The sequence below is a fragment of the Hibiscus syriacus genome, unplaced genomic scaffold, assembly GCF_006381635.1.
Source record: "Hibiscus syriacus cultivar Baekdansim isolate YM2019G1 unplaced genomic scaffold, ASM638163v2 tig00111843_pilon, whole genome shotgun sequence".
NCBI classification, from domain to species: Eukaryota; Viridiplantae; Streptophyta; class Magnoliopsida; order Malvales; family Malvaceae; genus Hibiscus; species Hibiscus syriacus.
In genome coordinates this window covers 639,832-663,869 of record NW_024063198.1, presented here as the reverse complement: position 1 = coordinate 663,869, position 24,038 = coordinate 639,832, and the positions used below count along the sequence as shown (strand labels likewise).

The 24,038-nt window shown below is 33.8% G+C and overlaps 1 protein-coding gene across 1 annotated transcript; it reads right to left on the bottom strand.

Annotated features, from left to right (window-relative positions):
* Nucleotides 1-13,417: 13,417 nt before the first annotated feature.
* On the bottom strand, nt 13,418-15,910 carry LOC120172149 (L-idonate 5-dehydrogenase-like). Its single transcript, XM_039179691.1, has 5 exons — nt 15,760-15,910; nt 14,699-14,766; nt 14,097-14,624; nt 13,804-13,991; nt 13,418-13,693 (listed from the first exon to the last, which is right to left on the bottom strand). The coding sequence occupies exons 1-5, from the start codon at nt 15,875-15,877 to the stop codon at nt 13,501-13,503; spliced, it is 1,095 nt and encodes a 364-aa protein (XP_039035622.1). The 5' UTR covers nt 15,878-15,910; the 3' UTR covers nt 13,418-13,500.
* Nucleotides 15,911-24,038: the final 8,128 nt, after the last annotated feature.

Sequence of the window (24,038 nt, the reverse complement as noted above, 5' to 3'; positions counted from 1 at the left end):
ATCACCGCTAAGTGTGTTCACAAGAAGTCGAATATGCTACAAGTCGATCCTTCCACCCAACTATTAATCGAAATTGTAATAAGTCCAGCGTGTACTTTTTAAAAAGAAAATATTTTTTTATAAATGGATGGTCAATTGCCAATCCTTAATTCCAAAAAATTAAAAATATAACCTAAATAGTATGAGGTGCTTTTTAATTCTCACGATCGGAATTGAGTTATCGCTTCAACCTTTGGCTTATGAAAAACTTAGCTAAGAATAGTTGAAACCATACTTAGCAATTTAGAAATAAAGAAAGCTTGTGAAGAAAAATAACAAAAAGTGAAAGAAAAAAGAAAAGTAATTTTATAAAAACTAAAGAAAAAAACAAAAGAATTCGAGAGATGAGAGATGATGATTTTGAGCTTACCCCGAGTGGGTGTTTATACTCTCCTAAAACCTTAGAATTATAGAAAGAAATAACAAAATATAATATTCAAAATTAATTCTAATAATAAAAGATAATTCCTAAAAACAAGAGAGAAACCTAATTTCAAATTTTGATTTGTGGTTGAGTCTCATATCTTCACAAAAATGTTAACTGTGCCTTCTAGAAGGTGCTGACCGGACACCACGTCAAATGCAGTCATGCCCACTAATCCAACATTGACTCCAAAAAATGTAAAAACTATAGAATTTCATCTCTTTTAGCGCCATTTCTAGAACATACTATCCTGCATAGAAAATGAACGAAAACACCCAAATCAACAACTTAAATTGACTAATCAAGGAGTAATTATCAACAAAATGTTAACAAATTTAAGCACTAATAATCTTGATTGTGGTACATTTGGCTCGAACATCCTGAAAATCACAACACTCAACGAAACATGTAAGGTGGAAAAAGAATCAAAGAAAACAAGAAACCTCACAATCGACTCCAAGAAAGTAATACATTGAGAGGCAAGTTAGCCAATCTTGTCTCTTTAAAACTCTCTTACTAAGAAGTATTTCAATGTTTGTTTCAAAGTTTAATCGCTAAAAAAGATGGAAAGAAATACTTAGAAAGCACTAAGAGGTCAAACAAAGGTTATGACTCCATTTGAACAAGAATTCGAGGAGGAAGAAATATGAATAATCTTTTAGTCCTACTAACATAAGAAGAAGAATGTGTGAGATGATGTAAAGGAATAAAGAAGGGTAAAACAAAGAATCTAAGGTGATAAGAACAGAAAAGTTAGAAAATAAAACCCGGAAAAACCTAAAACGCATAATCAACTTGAGCAACATTTTTTACGGGTTGTTGATGTCCAAAAATCTAAAATTTGTACAGATATTTTCGGTGGTTGTAGTTTCATTATGTAAATTTTAAGCTCAAAATACCTTTAGTGGTATTAGATAGAACCTGTTGAACGATGAACCCTAAAACTACATATTTTTCTTGATCAATTCATTTAAGGGGGTTTTGTTTTCCAAACAACTTGATTTTATTTAATGGAAGTCACCCTTGGTATGAGGGAAAACCTTGTAAAATTTCATATCAAAATTCCCTCTGTATAATATTCTAGAAATTTTTCAACGAAGAATCCTAAATATGTCGAACAAACTTGAACGATGGTTTTCAAGGGTTTGTTGATGTCTGATTCACCTGAATTTTTTAGATTGGAGATTTCTCTTGAGATAAAGATTGTACATGTAAAAATTAAGTATAAAATCTTTCATTTGCGTTTTTTGGAGGGGTTTGCCTTTTTCTCTTTTCTTTTTTAGTTTTTCTTTTTTCTTTTGTTTTTGATAAAAACTGCAAACTAAAAAGAAATAATTGAAGCAAAATTAAAATAATGTAAAAAGAACATGAAAATGATCAGTCGTTAAGAACTAGCTCTTGTGGGGTACCTTGTCGGTTTTGCAGCAAAGAACAAGCAAAGGTGAGCATACTGGTGAACTTTGCTTAAAGTCGAAGAATCAAGTCTAGGGGTCTAGACTCAATTAAAGAACATGATGTAAAAAGAATAGGGTTTTGTCGCAAGCTAGGGTTTTGAATGAAGAAGAATGTTGCTGGAAATCAAACAAGAAGATGATAATTAAAAATATAATGGATAATATATAATGGATATATAAAATAGTTATAAAAAGGATAAATAAACGATAAAAGAACTTGAATTGAAAATTTCTCTCTTATATTTATAAGCTTTGGTGATAAAATGGATGTGGTGATGTGGTTGTCGAGGAATGATGATAATGATGATAAAGATGAAGGATAAATGTCCTAAAAACCCTCTTAATCGCAATTAACTAGGCAAACTCGATAATTGACTCTAGCCGGCCCTCCTAATCGCAATAAGAAGGAAAACTAGAATGTGAAGATCTCCCTCACAAAGAACTTGAAAGAACTTAATGATGAAGAATGCTTCCAAGCCACAAGACAATCAACACTTGCAAAAACAAACTCTCATTGTATTATTAATCAAAGAAATCTAATTTACAAAATTGAATGAAGTCTCCTTTATATAGGAGAAGTGTAACATCCTAAATACCGGGTTAGTGATCAAATTGAAATATTTCAAAATTTGTGGGTTAAAGTAAAATAGTTGAATAGTTCAATGATTTATTGGGGATATTTCTTGAAAGTTTTTAGTAATTATCCAAAGAATTAAAGGGCAAAATGGTCATTTGCCATAAAAGATATTTTTTTTATCTCTTTAAGAAGAGATAAACACGTTGGGGGGGAGTATCTGGAAAACTCTTCTTCTTCTTGCTTTCTTCTTCTCCAACGTGCTGAGCAAAGGTGAGTTTTCTATTTTGTTGATTATTTAGTGAATTCAAGGTTGGGTTTTGATCATTAGATTATAACTAATCTTAAGGAAAGCTTAAGTTATTTTAAAATCAAAACATAAAGGAGTTAGAGAAGATTAAAGATTTGGAGTTTTTGAGTGAAATCTTGAAATAGAATTGATAAGTTGAATTTGAAGTTAAATTTGACCTATCATCATGCTAATTAAGGAATATGAAGGGTTAGAATTGTATTTAGAACATATTGAAATTTGAGTATGATTATTGAATTACATATGAGGGATAGGATTTTAAGGTTAAAGATGGTTTTCATGTATATAAGTTGGTTTAAGTAATTGTGGTTGGGTTTAATGACATGATAGGGGTTTAAAATAGAAGAATTGAGTGAAGAATTGATGATTTTCAGGCATAAAATACAATTTCTGGGCATAGGGTATCGGTAACCTATGAAGGGGTATCGATACCCCCTCTTGAACGAAAATTCCAGTATATGCAGGGGGAACAGATTCCCCCCTTGGGGGGTATCGACTCCCCCTTAAATGAAAAATGGAATTCTGGTTCATTAAAGCGACTTAAGTTATTAACATCAAGTTTAAGGTTTAGGCTTCTGATAGTTGTTTTGAAATGTTCTATTTATGTGGATATTGAGCCTAAACAAGTGTTGGAATAATCAAATAATTAGGATCGAATCGAAGCAAGGCTAAGGTGAGTGCACTTTAATTGTAATTATGTTATTAATCACACATTGGCTTGCGATGAGCCAGCCGACAGAGTTATTATGGTAAGAAGTAACTCCTAAAATGTTATATGATTGATGTGATTCTTATGAGTGTATATGTTAAATAATATGTGTGAGTACATGTTAATGTGATGTTAAATAGGTATAAAGGAAATAAGTTATAATATGAGAATCTATTATATGATATAAAAATGTGATAGTGAACTATATGAAAGAACCATAAAATACATAAGCTTATATGAATAAGTTTATATGTTATTCTTATGTGACATGACCTATATGATTATATGTTATATGCATCATTATACATAAGCTATGTCTGACATGTTATTCTACGAGCTATGTGACATATGAACATGAAATCATATGAAAAATGACATGAATTACATGAAAGTAAACTACGTGATTATATATACATGTGGTATGTGACAGAAGAAAAGAAATATGTGATCATAAGAACAATGATATGAACTGTTATAAATGATAATGACCATGTTATATGATACGATAGCTATAGGTATAGTTGGCATGCCAAGAGAAGAGGGTCTACGCGGTTATTCGGGACAATTCTACGTGGTCCTTTAGGATGTATATGTATTCTTTGGAGCATGTATGAAGTCTTTTGAGACACTTACTTGATCCTTAGTATATGTAATTATGTATATGGTTCTTAAGGAATTTATATGTGGTCCTTATGGAAAATCTTATATGGCACTACGGTGCAAATTTCTACGCGGTCCTTCGGGACAAAATTCTACGTGGCACTTCGGTGCAAATTTATACGAGCTGTGGTGACATCATAGTGCACAACCTCACAGTACTCACATACCTTAAGTTCTCAAAAATGTACATGGGCTAATAAAGAGACAATAACAAATATAATACATATGATGTATAGGCTTTTGATGATATGAAATGTTACAAGAATTATATGATGATGTGTATATTGTTTAGTTAAGAATGTTAGATACAAGAGCATATGACTAAGGGATAAAGGATAATGCTAAGAAGGTATATGATGATAAATATTTCTATATGATATGATAGTATTAATTATTTATGCATTGATATGAGTAAAGTAATGTTATATGATATGTGCATTTATGTATATGTTGCAGAGAAAAATATATGTTTTGGTATGATAAGGTAGTATCAAATGTTCATGCATTGTAGAAGTTACAGTTAACGTATAATTATGTTTTATATGCCTCACTAAGTCATCGACTTAGCGTGTGATTGTTTCACACGTAGGTTTGGAGAGCGAAAAGAGAAGTAAAGAGGAGCAAGACAGGGTTCTCCTTACCGAAAATCAGATCAGAAATGTAAATTGAATTACATATATTTTGTTAGAAAGAATTTAGTTGGCATATAATAAATAAATGATTTGTATTGGATACACTCTGATCGAGTTTTGAAATGTTTTAAACGTACATATGTAAATGGTAATTTTACAGTACTGTAGTAGGGTATCGGTTCCCTGTAGCAGGGGAATCGGTTTCCCTCCAACATTCTGGAAACTTTTAACATTCGGTACTGTTCATTACTCTTCATACCGTATTTTACTGTTCATAAATATGTTTTTGACTCAAAATTTTATACGAAACATAATTTAATAGAATATTGTGGTATTTTCCTAAAATGAGGCTAAATGTTTTGATATTTTATAAGAATATCGTTTTTAAAAGTCAATGTGACATCTCGGACTCGTATTCGGGTTGGATACAGGTTAGAGTGTTACATTTAATGGTATCAGAGCTACGGTTTAGCCGATTCTAGGCTAAAAAAGAAGTCAAAAGTATTTTAAAAAGTATACATGCCAACATAAAGTAAAAAAAAATTCTGATCTGATAGTGTAAGGAGTGTACTGTCTTGCTAATAGAATTAAAATGCTATGTTATATTATATGTATGATCATAAGAGTTTTCAAAGTGAAACATAAGGCAATAGACTGAAGGTAATAGCATTCATCTGCTCTGGCCAGGCAGGGAGAAGAGCGAAAACCTCAGGGAGTGCCTGTACAAGATTAGAGAATGTTTCGTGATGTTGAATGATATTATGATGTGTTTTCAATTTTATACTTCTATAATTCATAGAATGAATGTATCAAGAAGAGTTGAGAACACCCGAGTTCAAGGGTGAATTTGAGAAATGTTCTATTGTTATAGACATTTGATTAATGATAGGAAGATATTGTTAGAAGGTTTTTATTTCTCCAAATTGGAGAAGTTAAATTGAGTAGTTTCGTTACTACGTGGGCAAGCTAGAGTATGGTGGACAAATGTCACCATAAGAATGTTAAGAGACTCAATGATGTGGGTATTATTTGTAGAAGTACATGGATGACCTGTTCATAAGACAAATGAAGCTAGAATATACGAACATGAAGAAAGGGAATTACACATGCATGTGTATGAGTATAAGTTTAATAAGTTAAGAAGATGTATTGCTGAGTTGATTTTGATTAAGAAGATAGGAATGATACATGTTATTGGTTGTTTAAGGCTTGCGCCTTAAATTAAAATAGTGTTACTGATTTTGAATTTGTTCTCATTTCAAGAAACGGTTAATTGCGTTAAAGTTTTTGAGAGAGCTCGAAATAAAAGGATTGGAGAATAAAAATCTCAGATGATTAAGAGAATTAGTGCTTCATAAAGTTAAGCACCATAAAAGAAAGATAGAGATTATGGTTTTTAACTTTAAACCAGATATGAATTAGTTGTATTCTCCGCTAGAGAATAAAGTCAATCAGTTCAGACGGATAGGAAATTGTAGTATTAAAGAAACTTTTTTGTTCTGAAATAGAATAGTTTCTTAACAGCATGGGCAAGATAAAGTGGAAGAGATTGATGTTAATTGGACAATATTAAAAGACCAAGTAAGGGTTTAAGAATATGTATATCAGTGATCAATTATAAGACAAAGGTAAATGGAATGGTTGAATTCGAACCAAAGGAATTGTATTATGGACTAGTGAGAATAAACTTTTGATAAGCGAAGAAAATAGTGAATGAATTATTTGGACTGGAAAGAATACATATATGGATAGTTTGATGAAGGTATATGTTTTGATTGACCGAAATAAGTTGAATAATAAAGTAATGTGATAGTGAATGTATTAAGGTTAAAGGATTTGTATGTTTGACGAAAACTAAGGATTGATAGAAAAGTTAAAAGGATAAAGAAGGAAAAGTATAAATGATATGAAAGGAATATTAGAATTGTAAATAGTATTGTGAATAAGCAAGAGTGTGGATATGATAAGAGATTTATATTATAGATGGAAAGAGTTAGAAATGGCTAACAAAATTATGTGATGGAAATGTATTGGAATTATAAGATATTGTTAGGTTATGATAATCAAATATGAAGTGGATTCGAATACAATGTATATTTTAATTATGTAATGTGATGTAGTGAAGGAGATAAGGATTTGAATGTTCAAAAGAAGATAAAGAGTAATAGAAAAGTTGAGAATGAGTATGTCGGTAAACTTTATAAGAAAAAGAAAGTTACAATTGTTTGATTTTGAAACAGAGGATAATACTGTATTTGAGTAAGAGTCTGAGTTTGAAAAGTTGAGTAAGATACAGTTGAGGAAAATTTCAGCGAAAAAAAATGATTGAGTTGATAAGGGATGTATCCTAGATTAAAAAGTTAAGGATTTTGTTCAGAAATTAAATATGCAACTGACTAATGTTAGAGGATCTCCACTATTCTAAAGTGGATAATTTAGATGAAGTAATTTGGTTGCTATGCGGTTGAGCTAAAATAGGGTAAACAAATGATATAATGGGAATAATGAAGGATTCATTGATGTGAATGTTGTTTCGGGAGAATTTAAAGAAATAGGTACATCAGTGATTATTTTATAAGATAGAAGACGTTGAAATGTTTAGTGTGAGCAAAGAAAATTTCATGGTTTACTGGAATGAATGTGGATTTAAAAAGTTAAGTAAACTATTGTTGAGATAATTCTGGTTGGAAAAAGTGTATATAATTAATTGATTAGGGTTTGTGCCCTAGATTGAACAATTGTTACTAACTAACTGTGATAGTAAAGGTGATAGAGTTATAAGATTGGAAGAAAAGATAAAGTGAGTTAATTAAGTATAATAGGGATTTGAATATGGTTATGTATTTGGATCATATAAATATGATGAAGGAAAATAGAAGAGTATTTACAAGTTTTAAAGGGAGCTTTGAGGAAGAAAAATACAAGTACAAGAGATGGTGAAGAATAAGATTTTGTATAAGTAAAGCTGATTATCAAAATTATAAAGATGTGATCAAGGTTATATGAAAGTTTAGATGATAAGTTCGATATAGAAATACGAAAAGTGTGCAAGGTGATGTGAAAAGATTGTTTGATTTCGTAAAGTATATGTTTAATCACAATTGAAGAAGATGTAAGGTTATGTTCTTGGTCAAACGATGATGGAATAAAAGTTTGGTTATTGTTGCAAGGTAATTAAAAATTTATAAGGAATTTGATTGATTTATGAAGCTAAGTGATGAAAAGGAATGTTAGTGTCTACGTGATGAGTGACATTATATGAATTTTAGAGAGATCAAAGTAAAATACAGAATCAAAGGAAAGAAAAGACAGAAATGGATGAGGCTACCAGTTACTGTTTATATGATAAACGAAAGTAAATGAATGTATAAAGGAAAAAAGGAAGTTGAAAAGCTAAAAGATTGAAAAGCAAGTTTCTAATAATGACAAGAAAGATTAAGTAAGGGAAGTAACATGAGAACATTAGAAGATATGTTCTTATCAAGAGATGCAGTGAAAATTCGAGGACGAATTTTCTTAAAAGGAGTGGAGATTTGTAACATCCTCAATACCGGGTTAGTGATCAAATTGAAATATTTTAGAATTTATGGGTCAAAGTAAAATAGTTGAATAGTTCAATGATTTATAAGGGATATTTCCTGAAAGTTTTTAGTAATTATCCAAAGAATTAAAGGGCAAAATGGTCATTTGCCATAAAAGATATTTTTTATCTCTTTAAGAAGAGATAAACACGTTGGGGGGAGAGTAACTGGAAAACTCTTCTTCTTCTTGCTTTCTTCTTCTCCAACGTGCTGAGCAAAGGTGAGTTTTCTATTTTGCTGATTATTTAGTGAATTAAAGGTTGTGTTTTGATCATTAGATGATAACTAAGCTTAAGGAAAGCTTAAGTTATTTTAAAATCAAAAGATAAAGGAGTTAGAGAAGATTAAAGATTTGGAGTTTTTGAGTGAAATCTTGAAATAGAATTGATAAGTTGAATTTGAAGTTAAATTTGACTTATCATCATGCTAATTAAGGAATATGAAGTGTTAGAATTGTATTTAGAACATATTGAAATTTGAGTATGATTCTTGAATTATATATGAGGGATAGGATTTTAAGGTTAAAGATGGTTTTCATGTATATAAGTTGGTTTAAGTAATGGTGGTTGGGTTTAATGACATGATAGGGGTTTAAGATAGAAGAATTGAGTGAAGAATTGATGATTTTCGGGCATAAAATACAATTTCTGGGCATAGGGTATCGGTACCCTATGAAGGGGTATCGATACCCTCTCTTGAACGAAAATTCCAGTATGTGCAGGGGGGAACAGATTCCCCCTGGGGGGTATCGATTCCCCCTAAATGAAAAATGGAATTCTGGTTCATTAAAGTGAATTAAGTTATTAACATCAAGTTTAAGGTTTAGGCTTCTGATAGTTATTTTGAAATGTTATATTTATGTAGATATTGAGCCTAAACAAGTGTCGGAATAATCAAAGAATTATGATCGAATCGAAGCAAGGCTAAGGTGAGTGCACTTTAATTGTACTTATGTTATTAATCAAACATTGGCTTGCGATGAGCCAACGACAGAGTTATTATGGTAAGAAGTAACTCCTAAAATATTATATGATTGATGTGATTCTTATGAATGTATATGTTAAATAATATGTATGTGTACATGTTAATGTGATGTTAAATAGGTATAAAGGAAATAAGTGATAATATGAGAATTTATTATATGATATAAAAATGTGATAGTGAACGATGCGAAAGAACCATAAGATACATGAGCTTATATGAATAAGTTTATATGTTATTCTTATGTGACATGGCCGACATGATTATATGTTATATGCATCATTATACATAAGCTATGTCTGACATGTTATTCTACGAGCTATGTGACATATGAACATGAAATCATATGAAAAGTGACATGAATTACATGAAAGTAAACTACGTGATTATATGTACATGTCGTATGTGACAGAAGAAAAGAAATATGTGATCATAAGAACAATGATATGAACTGTTATAAATGATAATGCCCATGTTATATGATACGAGAGCTATAGGTATAGTTGGCATGCCAAGAGTAGAGGGTCTACGCGGTCCTTCGGGACGTATATGTATTCTTTGGAGCTTGTATGAGGTCTTTTGAGAAACTTATTTGATCCTTAGTATATGTACATGGTTCTTAAGGAATTTATATAGGGTCCTTATGGAAAATATTATATGGCACTACGGTGCAAATTTCTACGCGGTCCTTCGGGACAAAATTCTACGTGGCACTTCGGTGCAAATTTATACAAGCTGTGGTGACAGCATAGTGCACAACCTCACAGTACTCACATACCTTAGGTTCTCAAAAATGTACATGGGCTAATAAAGAGACAATAACAAATATAATACATATGATGTATAGGCTTTTGATGATATGAAATGTTACAAGAATTATATGATGATGTGTATATTGTTTAGTTAAGAATGTTAGATACAAGAGCATATGACTAAGGGATAAAGGATAATGCTAAGAAGGTAAATGATGATATATATTTCTATATGATATGATAGTATTAATTATTTATGCATTGATATGAGTAAAGTAATGTTATATGATATGTGCATGTATGTATATGTTGCAGAGAAGTATATATGTTTTGGTATGATAAGGTAGTATCAAATGTTCATGTATTGTAGAAGTTACAGTTAACATATAATTATGTTTTACATGCCTCACTAAGTCATCGACTTAGCGTGTGATTGTTTCACACGTAGGTTTGGAAAGCGAAAAGAGAAGTAAAGAGTAGCAAGACAGGTCAGTTCTCCTTAACGAAAATCAGATCAGAAATGTAAATTGAATTACATGTATTTTGTCAGAAAGAATTTAGTTGGCATGTAATAAATAAACGATTTGTATTGGATACACTCTGATCGAGTTTTAAATGTTTTAAATGTACATATGTAAATGGTAATTCTATAATGATGAACGTTTTAAATTTTATGAGTTTTATACATGTTTTACGGAAGTACTGTAGCAGTACTGTAACTGTACTGTAACAGTACTGTAGCAGGGTATCGATTCCCTGTAGCAGGGGAATCGGTTCCCCTCCAACATTCTGGAAAATTTTAACATTCGGTACTGTTTGTTACTGTTCATACGGTACTGTTCATGCCGTATTTTACTATTTATAAATACGTTTTTGACTCGAAATTTTATACGAAACATAATTTAATAGAATATTGTGGTATTTTCCTAAAATGAGTCCAAATTTTGATATTTTGTAAGAATATTGTTTTTAAAAGTTAATGTGATATCTCGGACTCATATTCGGGTCGGATACGGGTTGGAGTGTTACAGGAAGAGTTCTAAAGTCATAAATAACTAATGAATAAAATAATAGTAATCTAAACATGTTCTAATTCTATTTTCTAATAAAATAATAATAAACTAAAAATAATATTTTAGTTAAATAATAATTGATTCTTAATCTAATTTATTGATTAAATGCTCAAAGATTTTGTGAGATGTCCTAATTTCAATTATATATCTAAAAAATTAATTCATTTTATAGTGATGGTTTAATATACCTTAAATATATATTTTGCACTTAAGGCCAATGTTTTGTGCTAGCCCAAATTCGTGAGCATCATTTTTTTCACCCAGGGAAGCTCTGTCTTGTGAGTTTTTCCTTAGTTTTGTTTCTAATTAGGCGAATCCTTATTAGTTGAATAAAATTAATTAAATAACAATATAAATAATAATTAATAAAATAATAAAATGTCACGTTAGTTTTGTTGTTAAAAGTTAAAAAAATATGCATTAATAATCGATTGACACATCATGATTAGAGGATTAATTTTTTAAATTAAATTAAAATTAGGACAAAATTGATAGAATATACAAGTATTGAAGATAAAATTTGTAATTATACAAATTTCTTTTAATTGTCACATTAACTGTTCGTTAGATTCTAATTGTTAGTGGTTATATTGAACTCATTTAAATAGTTTAGTGGTCATATTGACGCAAATTTAAATAAGGTGGTCATTTCAATACCAACCCCATAAATGGGTGGTCATCCAAGTAGTTTACCCTAAATTATATTACAAATAATCAATACAAATATTAAAAATTCGTAATATTTACAACATCCCCTATTAATCTCGTATAGGTATTTCTGCAAGTGATGTTTTCACTAAAATAAACATATCTTAGTTCTCGATATCAAATTGATGCGATTCGGGAATCTTTGGAAAGATAAGAGACAATCGATTGTATTTCCAGAAGACATATCAACCAAATAACATCATGATCTCATTCAAAAAATAATCGCAATCTGATGCTATTATGGTCTTCTTTTTTAAGGTTTGGTCGTGTGAATCAATTAGAAGAGTTTGTACATTTTCCTTAATATGAGTCTTGTGATGCATGTATCAAGTTCAAAGAGTATAGATGACAACAAGTGCACCAAGAATGGCAACTAAAGATTTTTAATACAAATTTAGTATAAGGATATCTAAATCATTAATGTAAATTAAATAGTTGGTTTATAATGGTATACGAGTTAAAACATTTTTATATATCTTATATTATAATTAATATAAAAAAATAAAAATGATGATTATGTCACGCTCGACTAGCACCGATGAATGTCATTAACAATGATCACCATTAATTTAATTTATAAAACTTTAAAATTATAAAGTATTCAATGTATAATTATAAATTAGTTAAAAATCGAAACGTAAATTATTTAAAATAAAATATTAATTATATTATTTTTTATAATCTTATTTTAAATAATAATTAAATCAAATATTAATTCCTAAATTAAAAACCCTAAATTCTTTTTTTTTATTTTTAAATCATCACTGTCGTCGTTGTCATCGTTGCTACTATTTTCATCGATGCTGTTGTTGTTATCGTCGTCGTTGCTATCACTATCATCGTTGTTGTCACTATTGCCATCATCGTTGTTGTCGTTGCGTCAAAGCAAGAAAAAATTGGGATTTTTTAATTTAGGTTTAATATTTGACCTAATTATTATTTAAAATAATATTATAAAGAATAATGTAACTAATATTTTATTTGAAATAATTTAAGTTTAGATTTTTAACTAATTTATAATTACACGTCGAGTACTTTATAATTTTAAAGTTTTATAAATTAAAGTAATGATGCTTCGAGCATCGTAGAATTTTCGAAACAAAAATATAAACAAAAAATCTAACTTAGATCAATTGGAAAATAGAAGAATACCTAAATTGTTGAAGCAAATCTAATAATTAAATTATAATGGAATGTACTTTATATGTTTTTTAGAATTTATATCTTAGGTAGATCTTTCAAGGTTAAGAATGCCATAAAAATGCCAGTATAGCTAATACCATTAGACGGTAAATATTCCACTTTACCATTATATTCATTCAAGACTTTACGTCCTATTGCAACTGCAAAATCATCTTCAATGACCCTGTGGACAACTTCTTCGTCGTCTTCTCAGAACCATTGTAATCCTTCAAAAGAAGTCATTGTTGACAGTAAAGTTTGGAGGTTGAAGACGAAGTAAAACAGCGAAGGAGATCTTTTTGAAAGATTATATAAGTTTTGTCATAAAATAAAAATTACGCGTGTAAAAATATCATTGGAGGAGCACAAAGATAGGCACACAAGGGCAGAGGATTTCTGTCCATTTTAACTAAGAATGGAATTACACATTAAACATGACTTTAATGGCATTGCCACCACCAGCACTGGTTTCGAAAGCATCTTCTATGCCCTTTTGAGTGAAATCGAACCTATGAGTAATGAGTGGCTTCACATCGATCTTCCCGGTGCTCAAGAACTCGATGCACAGCGGCCATGTGTTCCGGTACCTGAATATTCCGACTACATCGATTTCCCTGTAAACCACACAACCTGACTTATTGCTTGATTCATGTGTACTAAAGCCAAAGCATTGGAGGGGATGCTTGGCAAACAAACAATGTCAAATTATCAAGATTTTAATTACCTTACAGCAGCCGAAGAGAGAGGTATCGTTAGGTCGCCCTGCGCTAATCCGATGAGACCAACTTTGCCACCAGCTTCGGTGGCACTCAAAGCTGTAGTAAGGGATTTTCTGAAGCCAACACAATCAAAGCTCACATCGATGGAAGAAGCCATGACATTTTGAATCTTCACCACTTCTTCGCCCACATCCTGTAGAATTAGCGGTTCGAGTGTCTTGTAATTACTTCGAAATCTAAAGCCTAGACTATATAGGGATTGAGCTTACTTTAGGGTCAAGTAAATGATGCGAATAACCTGAATATTTGTTGACACTTGAACAGACTCATCTGCACCAAGTTTCTTTGCAATCGAGAGGCGGCAATCATCGACATCGACGATGACGATTCTGGGTGCTCCAAATGCACGAGCAGCCAATAAAGTGACAAGGCCTATGGGACCTGCACCAACGATCAACACATTTGTTTCGGGACCTACTTCTGCCCGGCGACAAGCATGGATTCCGACACTGAGCGGTTCGCACATCGCGCCTTCCTCGAGGCTCACATTGTCCGGTAGTTTGAAACAAAGATTTTCCGGATGTACCACCTTATTGGCAAGAGCACCATTAGTTGGAGCAGATCCAAAGAACTTCATTTCTGGACAAATATTGTACCGACCCTTTTTGCAGCGATTGCATATTTGGCAACTGCTGCCGGGCTCCAATGCCACGCGATCTCCGACTTCCAGGGACTTCACTTGGCTCCCTAATTGTTCTACGATCCCGGCACACTCATGGCCGAGGATCATTGGCTTTTTTATGACAAAATTCGCGTTTCTCATGTTCTGCTTTCATGCATAACAATTAGAGGCTGATCGTTAATAAACACTAAACAAGATATTGTAGAGCAATATTTCACCTTGAAGTAGTGAACGTCACTCCCGCATATGCCAAGAGCTTTTATACGTACTTCTACATCATGAGGGCCTAAGAAGACAGAATGTCAAATACAAACAGTATTAAGAATGATCAAAATTCGACTTGATTTAAAAAAATTGAATTTTTCATGTCTATTTTTTCGGGGAAAAAACTCATCTAATATTGATTCAAATTTTTTTCAAATTCAAGTTGAGTTATAAAATAAAATTAGAATAACTTAAAATTTTAGAAATTAGTGTATTAATTTTCAAGTTTAAGTTAGTCTCTCAACTCTATATGATATATTTATATCACATATAAAGAAATTGTATATATGTATATGTATGGTTATAAAAAAACCATTTAAATTGGAATCAAATAGTGTTATAACATTATAAATATTTACAATTAAATTTAAACAGAAAGTTGAATAACTCGACTCCAATAAAATTATTTCGAATTTCATAAACTCGTCTCGACTAAAAAAAATTCAAATAAAATTTAAATTATAAAATAAGATTCGTCAACTCGAATAACTCAAAAAAATTTAACTCGATCTACTTATTATATCTCAAGATAATATCAAATTTCTATAAACAAAGATTCCCGAAGGACTATACCCCGAGCGAAATCTCAAGAAACTCTGAAAATATTATGTCACCCCCAAAACCATCCTTCGTCGAATTGTCATCTGGAACTCATATTCTTGAACTTTTTGACACGATTTCTGACAATCAAATCCGATGATTGATAGTTATATATGCAGAGTCTCTCAACCTATTAACATACATTATGACCCTAGGCTCAGACCACCCTATAGATTGAGCATTTATATCCAAGGGAAACTAAAAGAAGGCACTTCTTCCCGACACCAGCCATCTCCTTTCCTCCCACATAAATATATCGGCTAACGGTTATTATTTTCTCAATTATGATTTTTTATCCAAATCAAAAAGAATAGACCGTTAATAACCGATCAGATAACTTTGTTGTCATCAACCCAAGGTAAATACAAAAACAAGCACTTTGAGTAATAAATAGAAAAGGGGAAGAAGATGGTACCTAGTGGAGGAAGAAGGTAAGGCTGGATTTGAAGGTTTCTGATTCCAAGAAGCCAAGCAGCCATATTGGTCTCCCCATCTTCATCCCTGCCCATCTTAGTTTCACTAACCCCAACCATTTCTGATATCACTGGCTCTTACTTCCTGTAAAGATAAACTGAGATTTAAATCAATAGACACTCCTTACCAGAATTCCACACCACTCACGTAACACTCGGGACTTAATCCTCTTTGCTTTTCTACTTCCATTATTGAATTGAATGAATGGAAATTTGTTGCAATAACTTTAACGAAAGTTCAATGCCGAAATGATTGGATGTCTGATGTTTTTTTAGCAAAATCCAAAAAAGGAATATAGAAAAGGATAAATTACACTAATTTTCACTGAACTTTACTCTATCTTCTATTTTATGTATTGAACTTTCAATTTTTCAATTGACTCACTGAACTTTACTAATTAAATATTTTGGTCGCTCTAAAATGACAGTTTTTTTTATTAACATTTTCCTATGACTTGGCATATTCTATTAATATTTTTTTATGGCATAACATATTTTATTAATATATAATTCCATGTAATACTTTAAATAAAAAAAGAAAATTAAAACCCTTAAAATACAAACCCTACTCCTAAAATCAACCACCCAATGTCTAAATCAAAAGAAATCCACCAAACCCTCTCAGTCCACCACCGGCCCTTTTCTTTCCGACCATCCTCCATTCATCGTTATTTTCCTTCCCAATCACCCTCTATCCACCGGCCCTTTCATTTTCGACCACTTGAATATAATGTTTATTTAGCAAGTGATTCCAGAAAAATTGATGAAGCAGTTGCAAATGAGTAGAAACATATCCATGCTTAGAAACTTAAATTCCTTTAAGCACAGATGACAAAGAGTTTTAGAGAAATGACATTTATTGTTGGATTGAAGAAAAGGTCTAATATTGTTTTTATTTTACTTTGAATACTTATTTGCACCTGAAGACACTCGATTTCGACCACATAAATTATAAATTATAATATGATATTATAATACACATGGCATTTACATTTATGTGTTATTGTTTATAATATATACGTGTATTACTTGATATACATATCATATTATTGCAATATACCACATTTATTCATTTGAGTTTACATGATACAGGCCCAATGAACTGCAACCAAACGCTTTGATCCAACAATGGCCCAGCACAGTAGCCCGTGTAGAGGATTAGGGTTTTACCCTATCTTATGCTTCCAGCCGCCGCTCAATGACCGTTGGATCTAGGTGAGATCCAACGGTCCACAGCAGACCCATCTAGGGTTTCATCTTGTTCCAGACCTAGCCCGTTCCAGCGCCGTTTTTGACACCGCATGTCCCAGTCAAACTCCTCACGCCTCTGGCCACGCACACAACTGTCACCAGATTTCACGACAACCACCAACAACACGCAAGGATCTCGCACAGTCAACAAGCAAATATTAGAGTCCTATTAGGATTCAAATAGGTCCAAAAATAGCACAAATCGAAGCTATAAATAAATGTAATCGAACCCATTTGTGAGGACGGTTGGATACGAAATACAAGCAGAAATTTCACAAAAACTACGAGCAATATTGGGTTGAAATCGAAGCATCTTTTCAGTAGTTTTGAAAGCAATAGAAGGTAAAGTTTGTACCTTTTTTCATTTTAAGGCTTGCATGTGTTCTCCTCTTCATTTTTGACTCGAAAAGCAAAGTTTTAAACCGATGAGCATGGGGAAATACCGAGTTTTCTTTTTTAGATCTACTCACCCCCCAGGTTCGTTTTCAAAAACCATTTTGATTTCCTTAAAGAAGAGAGGGGAAGGATTCAGATAAGCAAAAAAAATACATATAGCCACCGATGAACGGCGGCCGGCGAGGTGGCTCACGGTGACCGGTTTTTGGGTTTAGTCCGACCCACGGCCGTATTCTTAAACTCTCAAGAACACTTGAGAGAATTTTAAAACCATGGGGGGGCTCTTGGTGAGAGAAGAGGAAATGAAGCTTTTAAAAAAATTTGACATTTATAATAAACCCGAATCGGCCCGTTAACCCGATCCATCAACATGGTCCGCGTGTTTTGTTCTAAAAGGGGGAAACCTTGATTATGGTCCCTATCATTTCAAACAGTTCTGATTTGCCCCCCCTTTAACCCAATTGCACCTTGAATTCCTATTAATTTTGACCCCAAGTTTCACTCTATTTTTGATTTGGCCCCTTTATTTATCATATAGATATTTAATTCATTGATTTGTATCTTTCATATTATTATTATTACTATACGTATGTATATATAGTTTAAATTATTTTCATTTTTTATACTATATTTCGTTATTTTATATATATATATATATTCTAATATTTTTAAGTCTATCATCTATATATTGTAATTATATTTGTTTGGTTTCTTGGTTTTTTTAACAGTTTATTTATATGTTTATTATTATTATTATGTATATATATATATATATATTTCTTCTTGTTCATCATTATTACTTATTATCATTAATGTAAATATTTATTTCTCTTGTTTTCCCTTTATTATTATCATTGTACATTTCTTAGTGGTTATTTATTTATTTATTATTATGGTTATTTTTTTAGTTTTTACATACTCGTATTATCATTATTCCATTATTTAATCTTTTTATTTATTTATTTATGTGTTATATTATATATATATATATATATATATATATGTATTTTACTTTATTTCTTAATACTTTTTTTTTATTTTTTTATATTATATATATATATCATTTTTTTCTTTTTTAAATCTGCAAGCTAATGTACATATATATATTATATCTTCTTTTCCCTTGTTTTTGTTCATTTATCTCATTTTATTCTCGATTTTGTTTATTGATTTTTTTTCTCCATATTAACTATGTTGTAATTTATCTTTATCACCTTTGTTTATCTAACGTGTTCCTTGATTCTTTAAGGGTATGTTTTCAAAACGGTTAAAGGTAGGTAATTCGGATCGTCATTTTACCCTTTAATTTAACATTATAATTTTCTTAATTAAAGACAACTGGAAATTACACAGTATCGAAAGGGCAGTTCAAGGGTGCTAACCCTTCCTTGACTGTAACCGACTCCCGAATCTGATACTTCACTGGTAAGGCGCAGATCAGGTAAGAAATAAAGTACCCGATCAACCTGTTTATTTTTAAAATAAATGATCGGTGGCGACTCCTAATCCATTTTCCTAAGTCAAAGCCCAATTCCGGGCCCAACCGAAAGACGGTTACGATAGCTTGGCGACTCCGCTGGGGACACAGGTAAGTGAGTCTTGCTAAGGTAATTTCCAGTTGTCTTTTTGACGAAAAGGGTAAGTTTAAATTTTAAGGTAATATTTCGATCCTTTTTACTTACTTTTGATTATATTTTCAAGTAAATAGTTGTACTAATCGTTTTCTGATGATTTCAGCCTTCAAATCTTTTTCACTTAAGGCTCTATACCTGAGCTCTAAACCCTGTTTAAGTGGGGGTGAGAGCGACGCCTTCGTGTGAATTTATTCACCGTGCGGGCCTAGCAAGTAGCCTTCGGGATTCATATACCTTACGTCTTCGTGTGAATTTATTCACCGTGCGGGCATAAGGGAATGTGTCCCCTCGAGTTTAACTTAGTCCACACGAGCCTGTGATGGGTTTAGGACTGAGGGTCTGGCAAGCCCAAGGGGGCACCAACAAGGAGAACTTGGGTACCATTTTTAAAACCTAAGCCGGGATACTATGAGAAATAGAGCCTACCCCAAAACCCCATTTCAAACCCTAGGACATTTTTGGCCCTAACCATGTTTTCCTTCTTAATCTTCTTATTTTTCTTTCGTCATTTTTTTATTTATCTTTTATTGACTGGTTTGCCTTTGTGTTTGTTTTTTTAGCATTTGCATCATTACGAGAGACTATTGATCCTTAAAAAGCATTTATTACACATAAAATAATCTGAATTAATGGACAAAGCCGTTGTAATACAAGAGATTGAAAACCCCGAGATACGACTATGGTCCGAGAAGACTCAAAAGGAAAAAGAAGACAGTCTTCAGGGAAGTTATGTGTCAGGGCTGGTGAACTACGCCTCTATCAGCCTAAAACAGAATGACGTGCAAGAGCTTTGAGACATCTGGGACAGTTAGAAGAATGATCGGAAACAAAAGTTCAGCCAACGATACGGTGACATTACACTTTTACTTCATGTTAAGACTGACGAGCCCTTAATCAGAGCCTTAGTTCAATTCTGGAACCCGGGATATAGTTGTTTCACCTTCAACCGGGAGGACATGGTGCCTACTATCGAAGAGTATACTACCCTGCTGCACTGCGAAAGCATCAGACTAGAGAGGGCATATATCAAACACATCAAGAGTCAGCCTTTCAAGAGCGGACTAGCTAAGATTATAGGGGTTGATGAGAAATGTGTGACTGATCGACTCTGACACAAAGGTAACGGAGAAGGAATCGAGTGGATTCACATAAGGCAACTAATGAAGAACTACCCTGATGAATGGAAAGCTATAGACCTTTTTGCACTAGGTCTGTACGGTTTGGTTATCTTTCCGAAGACTTTGTGGTGCATCGACGCAGCCGTGGTAGAATTATTTGAACAACTTCCCAGGCGAGTCAACCCAGTACCAGCCATCTTAGCCGAGACATTTCAGTCTCTTAATCATTGCAGAAGAGTCGGTGGAGGCAAGTTCGTTGGGTGTATTCAACTCCTTCAAGTCTGGATTCACAGCCACTTCTGGAAGAATAACGGAGTTGCTTACCGCCGATTTAGCACCACCTATTCACCTTTGGGAGAATTCATCACTAGAAAGTGGCATGAAGGTGCTTCAAAAGAAAAGTGGATGAAATTATTTACGCATCTTCAAGATCGAGATATTACTTGGAGAGCCCCTTGGTTGTTCCTCGGGGACGTTCTTTTCCGGTGTGGGGATTCTGGTACTATGATCTTACTCGGACTTTGGGGTGCAGTTGGGTACGCTCCGTTATTAGCACTTAGACAGTATGGGGCACGTTAGTTTGTCCCCGCAACATACAGACTAATTAAATCAGAGTTTATGTATAGCGGTGACAGTTATAAGAAGATGATAAAAGAAGCATCTAAGTCATGGAAGAAAGTATTTCGAATGGATGTTGTTGCTGCCAGAGACATGCTTACTCCGGATTATGTGGAGTGGCGAAGATTGAGAAAGAATGATAACGTCCCGGTGCCAGACTGTGAAGACACCCGGACTATGGAAGAACATCTCAGGCCTGTCCCTTCTGGACTTGAGATATCCAAGGAAGAGTTTGAAGCTGTGAATAACGAGCTGAAGCTGAGAATTAAGGAACTTGAAGCTGAACCTTATCAATGGAAGCTCGATGCCGATACACAGAAAGATAAAGCAGACAAACTGGAAAAGGAACAAAGAGAGTCTGTTTTGAGCTCGAAGACTTAAGAAAAGGCTATCAAGATAAAGTCAAGGATAACTCCAAGTTAAAAGTAACCTCTGAATACTGGAAAGACGAAGCTCATAGTCTGAAAAGGAAATTCGAGGGGCCTGATGAAAGAGCTTGGAAGGAACAGCTGAAGACTGCGCAGAGGCGCTTGGCAGACAGTCAACATCAGAACCAACGCTTGAGAATCCGAGTGGCTGACTTAGAGAAACAACATGAGAAGGATGTCAAGACAATAGCTGAATTAGAAGCTATTGTATATGGGTTCAAGAGGCAAGCGAATGAGCTCCAGATAGTGCCTTTTGATGGAGGTTTACAGTGGTGTTTCCGTTAGGAGCAAGCACAACGAAAGGTAAGGGCCAGAGACGTAACGATCCGAGATTTCTTGGAACAAGTACAGAAGGCGGCTCGTCATCTTCATGGCCTAGCAAGGGAAGCAGGAGTGGTTCGACAAGGCATTCAACCAGTGACAGATGAAGGCAGAAGACTTGTCAACCTACTAGAAGCTGTTAGGGGTCTAGAGGATCTCGTCTAAATGTACCTTTAATTTGATTTTAAGTCTCTTAAAAGATAAAATGTTTTTGTCTGAATAAGGATTATTTATAATAATGGAAACTTTTCTAGATCAACGCCTCCAAATTGCATACATCATGCATTGCATTTCTTGCATTTTATATTTCATGTTTGTTTTTATTCTATATTTTCTATGTTTTTACATTCGTATTAACTAACAGAACATGTCTCAGACACCAAGCGTACCACTGCAAGCATTAGATATGCATGACCCTCACAACACTCGTGCAAAAAAGAAACAATTGGATGCCAGAATCGAAAAGATTGAAGAGAACATGGCAAGACTGCAGAAAGAATTAGAGGACAAAATGGCCCAGAACAGTCAACGTACCATGGAGTCCATTAAGAAAAGCACGAAGTCCTTAGTTGACCAGATCGTGGCTAAGTTATCTGGTTTACAACAACAGGAAAATGCATCCGGAGAAGGTGCATCTGAGGGGATAACCATACCACCGACCCCACAAGTGGTTGTCTCAACCGAGACCTTACCCAGACTGCAAGATGACTCTTCTACCGCCAGAGGGAAAGCTGTATCAGTGGAAAATTTACAGACTTCTGCGGTAAAACCTGATAGTCATCCGGACTACTGCCATATCCTGGATTTTGACGAGGAGGATAAGGCAAAGAAGAAGGAAGAAAAGATCAGGATGATAGAAGACCAAATGAAGATGGTCCAAGGAGAACATGATTATTATGGTGTGGATGTAATGGAACTAAGTTTGGTTCCCGATTTGGTGCTTCCATCAAAATTCAAGGTTCATGAGTTTGAGAAGTTCGACGGGAACAGCTTCCCTTCAGCCCATATCACTATGTTATGTCGGAAGATGACAGGGTACGGGGGAAATGACCAACTCTTGATCATTGCTTTCAGGAGAGCCTATCCGGTTCAGCTATCCGGTGGTACAACCAGCTTAGCCGAACTCATATCAAGACGTGGAGATACTTAGCCAAGTCTTTCTTAGAGCATTACAAGCATATCAATGATATGAGACCAGACTGAGTTATGCTACAGAGCCTAGAGAAGAAGCATAACGAGAGTTTCCGACAGTACGCACAGAGGTGGAGGGATTTATCTGTGCAAGTTCATCCACCCTTGGATGAAAAGGAAACTAGAAAACTATTTGTACAGACCCTGAAGCACCTTACTTCGGGCATTTGGTAGCAATCACTTCGGGAAGTTTCTCAAATTTAGTCATGGCTGGTGAGATGGTTAAACTGGCCATAAAACAAGGAAAGATTGAGGGAGGTGATTCTAGTAGAAAGCCTCCCATGAAGAACAAGGACCGCGAGATCAACAATGTCAACACCTACAACGCTAGCAGAGGTGTTACGATCTCAAGTTCAAAAATAACTGCAGCTGTACCATCTGGTACCTCTAACCAATCACAGAGAGAACCAAGGAGGGAAAGGGAAGGGAGCAGTTCGATCCCATTCCCATGACATATAAAGAGTTATATCAACAACTTTTCGACACTCATGCAGTATCACCCTACCCAATGGATCCGATAAGGCCCCCATATCCGAAGTGGTATGACGAAAACGTCCACTGCAAATATCATGGAGGTGTGTAGGGGAATTCAATCGAGAACTGTCTCACATTCAAGAGGCTTGTACAACGAATGCAGAATAAAAATTGGATTCATTTCAACTCCAGAGCACCTAACGTCGCCCAGAACCCCTTGCCTAATCACCAGAAGACAGGAATCAACGCAATCACCACCGAGAATGGCAAGAAAATCAAAACTCGTGCTTTGGAAGTTAAAATTCCTTTGGCTTGGGTATGGAGCCAAATGGTAAAGGTGGGGTTTCTTACACCCCAATCGCGTGCAACAAGGATGGAAGATGGTAACCATTGTTATTACCACAACGAAGAGGGGCATAAGGTGCAAGAGTGCCCAGAATTCAGATCAATAGTCTAGCTCATGATGGACCGGAAAGAGCTGGAATTTTACGAAGAAATTCAAGATTCTTTGGAAGCAGATGTTTGTGCCACCAGAGAATCATCAGACAGAAGATTTGGCAGGGGTGGTCCTCTGATAATTACCCCTAAAGCGAAGCCGACAACAACAACACAAGCCAGGGTGATGATCACAACACCTCGGCCTTTTCAATACGAGGACAATCGATAAGTGCCATGGAAGTACGAATGCCAAGTAAGTACTTCTAAAGGATTTGATGGCAAAGTGGGACAAAGACCACTTGAGTCATTCAAAGAAGATGTGTTAGCTGTCAACGAACCCATAAAGGAAGAA

Coding starts and splice junctions, on each gene's coding strand:
- LOC120172149 (XM_039179691.1), bottom strand. CDS start 15,877: ATGGTTGGGGTTAGTGAAACTAAGATGGGCAGGGATGAAGATGGGGAG. Junction 14,767..15,759: donor TTACCTTCTTCCTCCACTAG/GTACCATCTTCT, acceptor CTGTCTTCTTAG/GCCCTCATGATGTAGAAGTA. Junction 13,694..13,803: donor CTCTCTTCGGCTGCTGTAAG/GTAATTAAAATC, acceptor TGTGGTTTACAG/GGAAATCGATGTAGTCGGAA.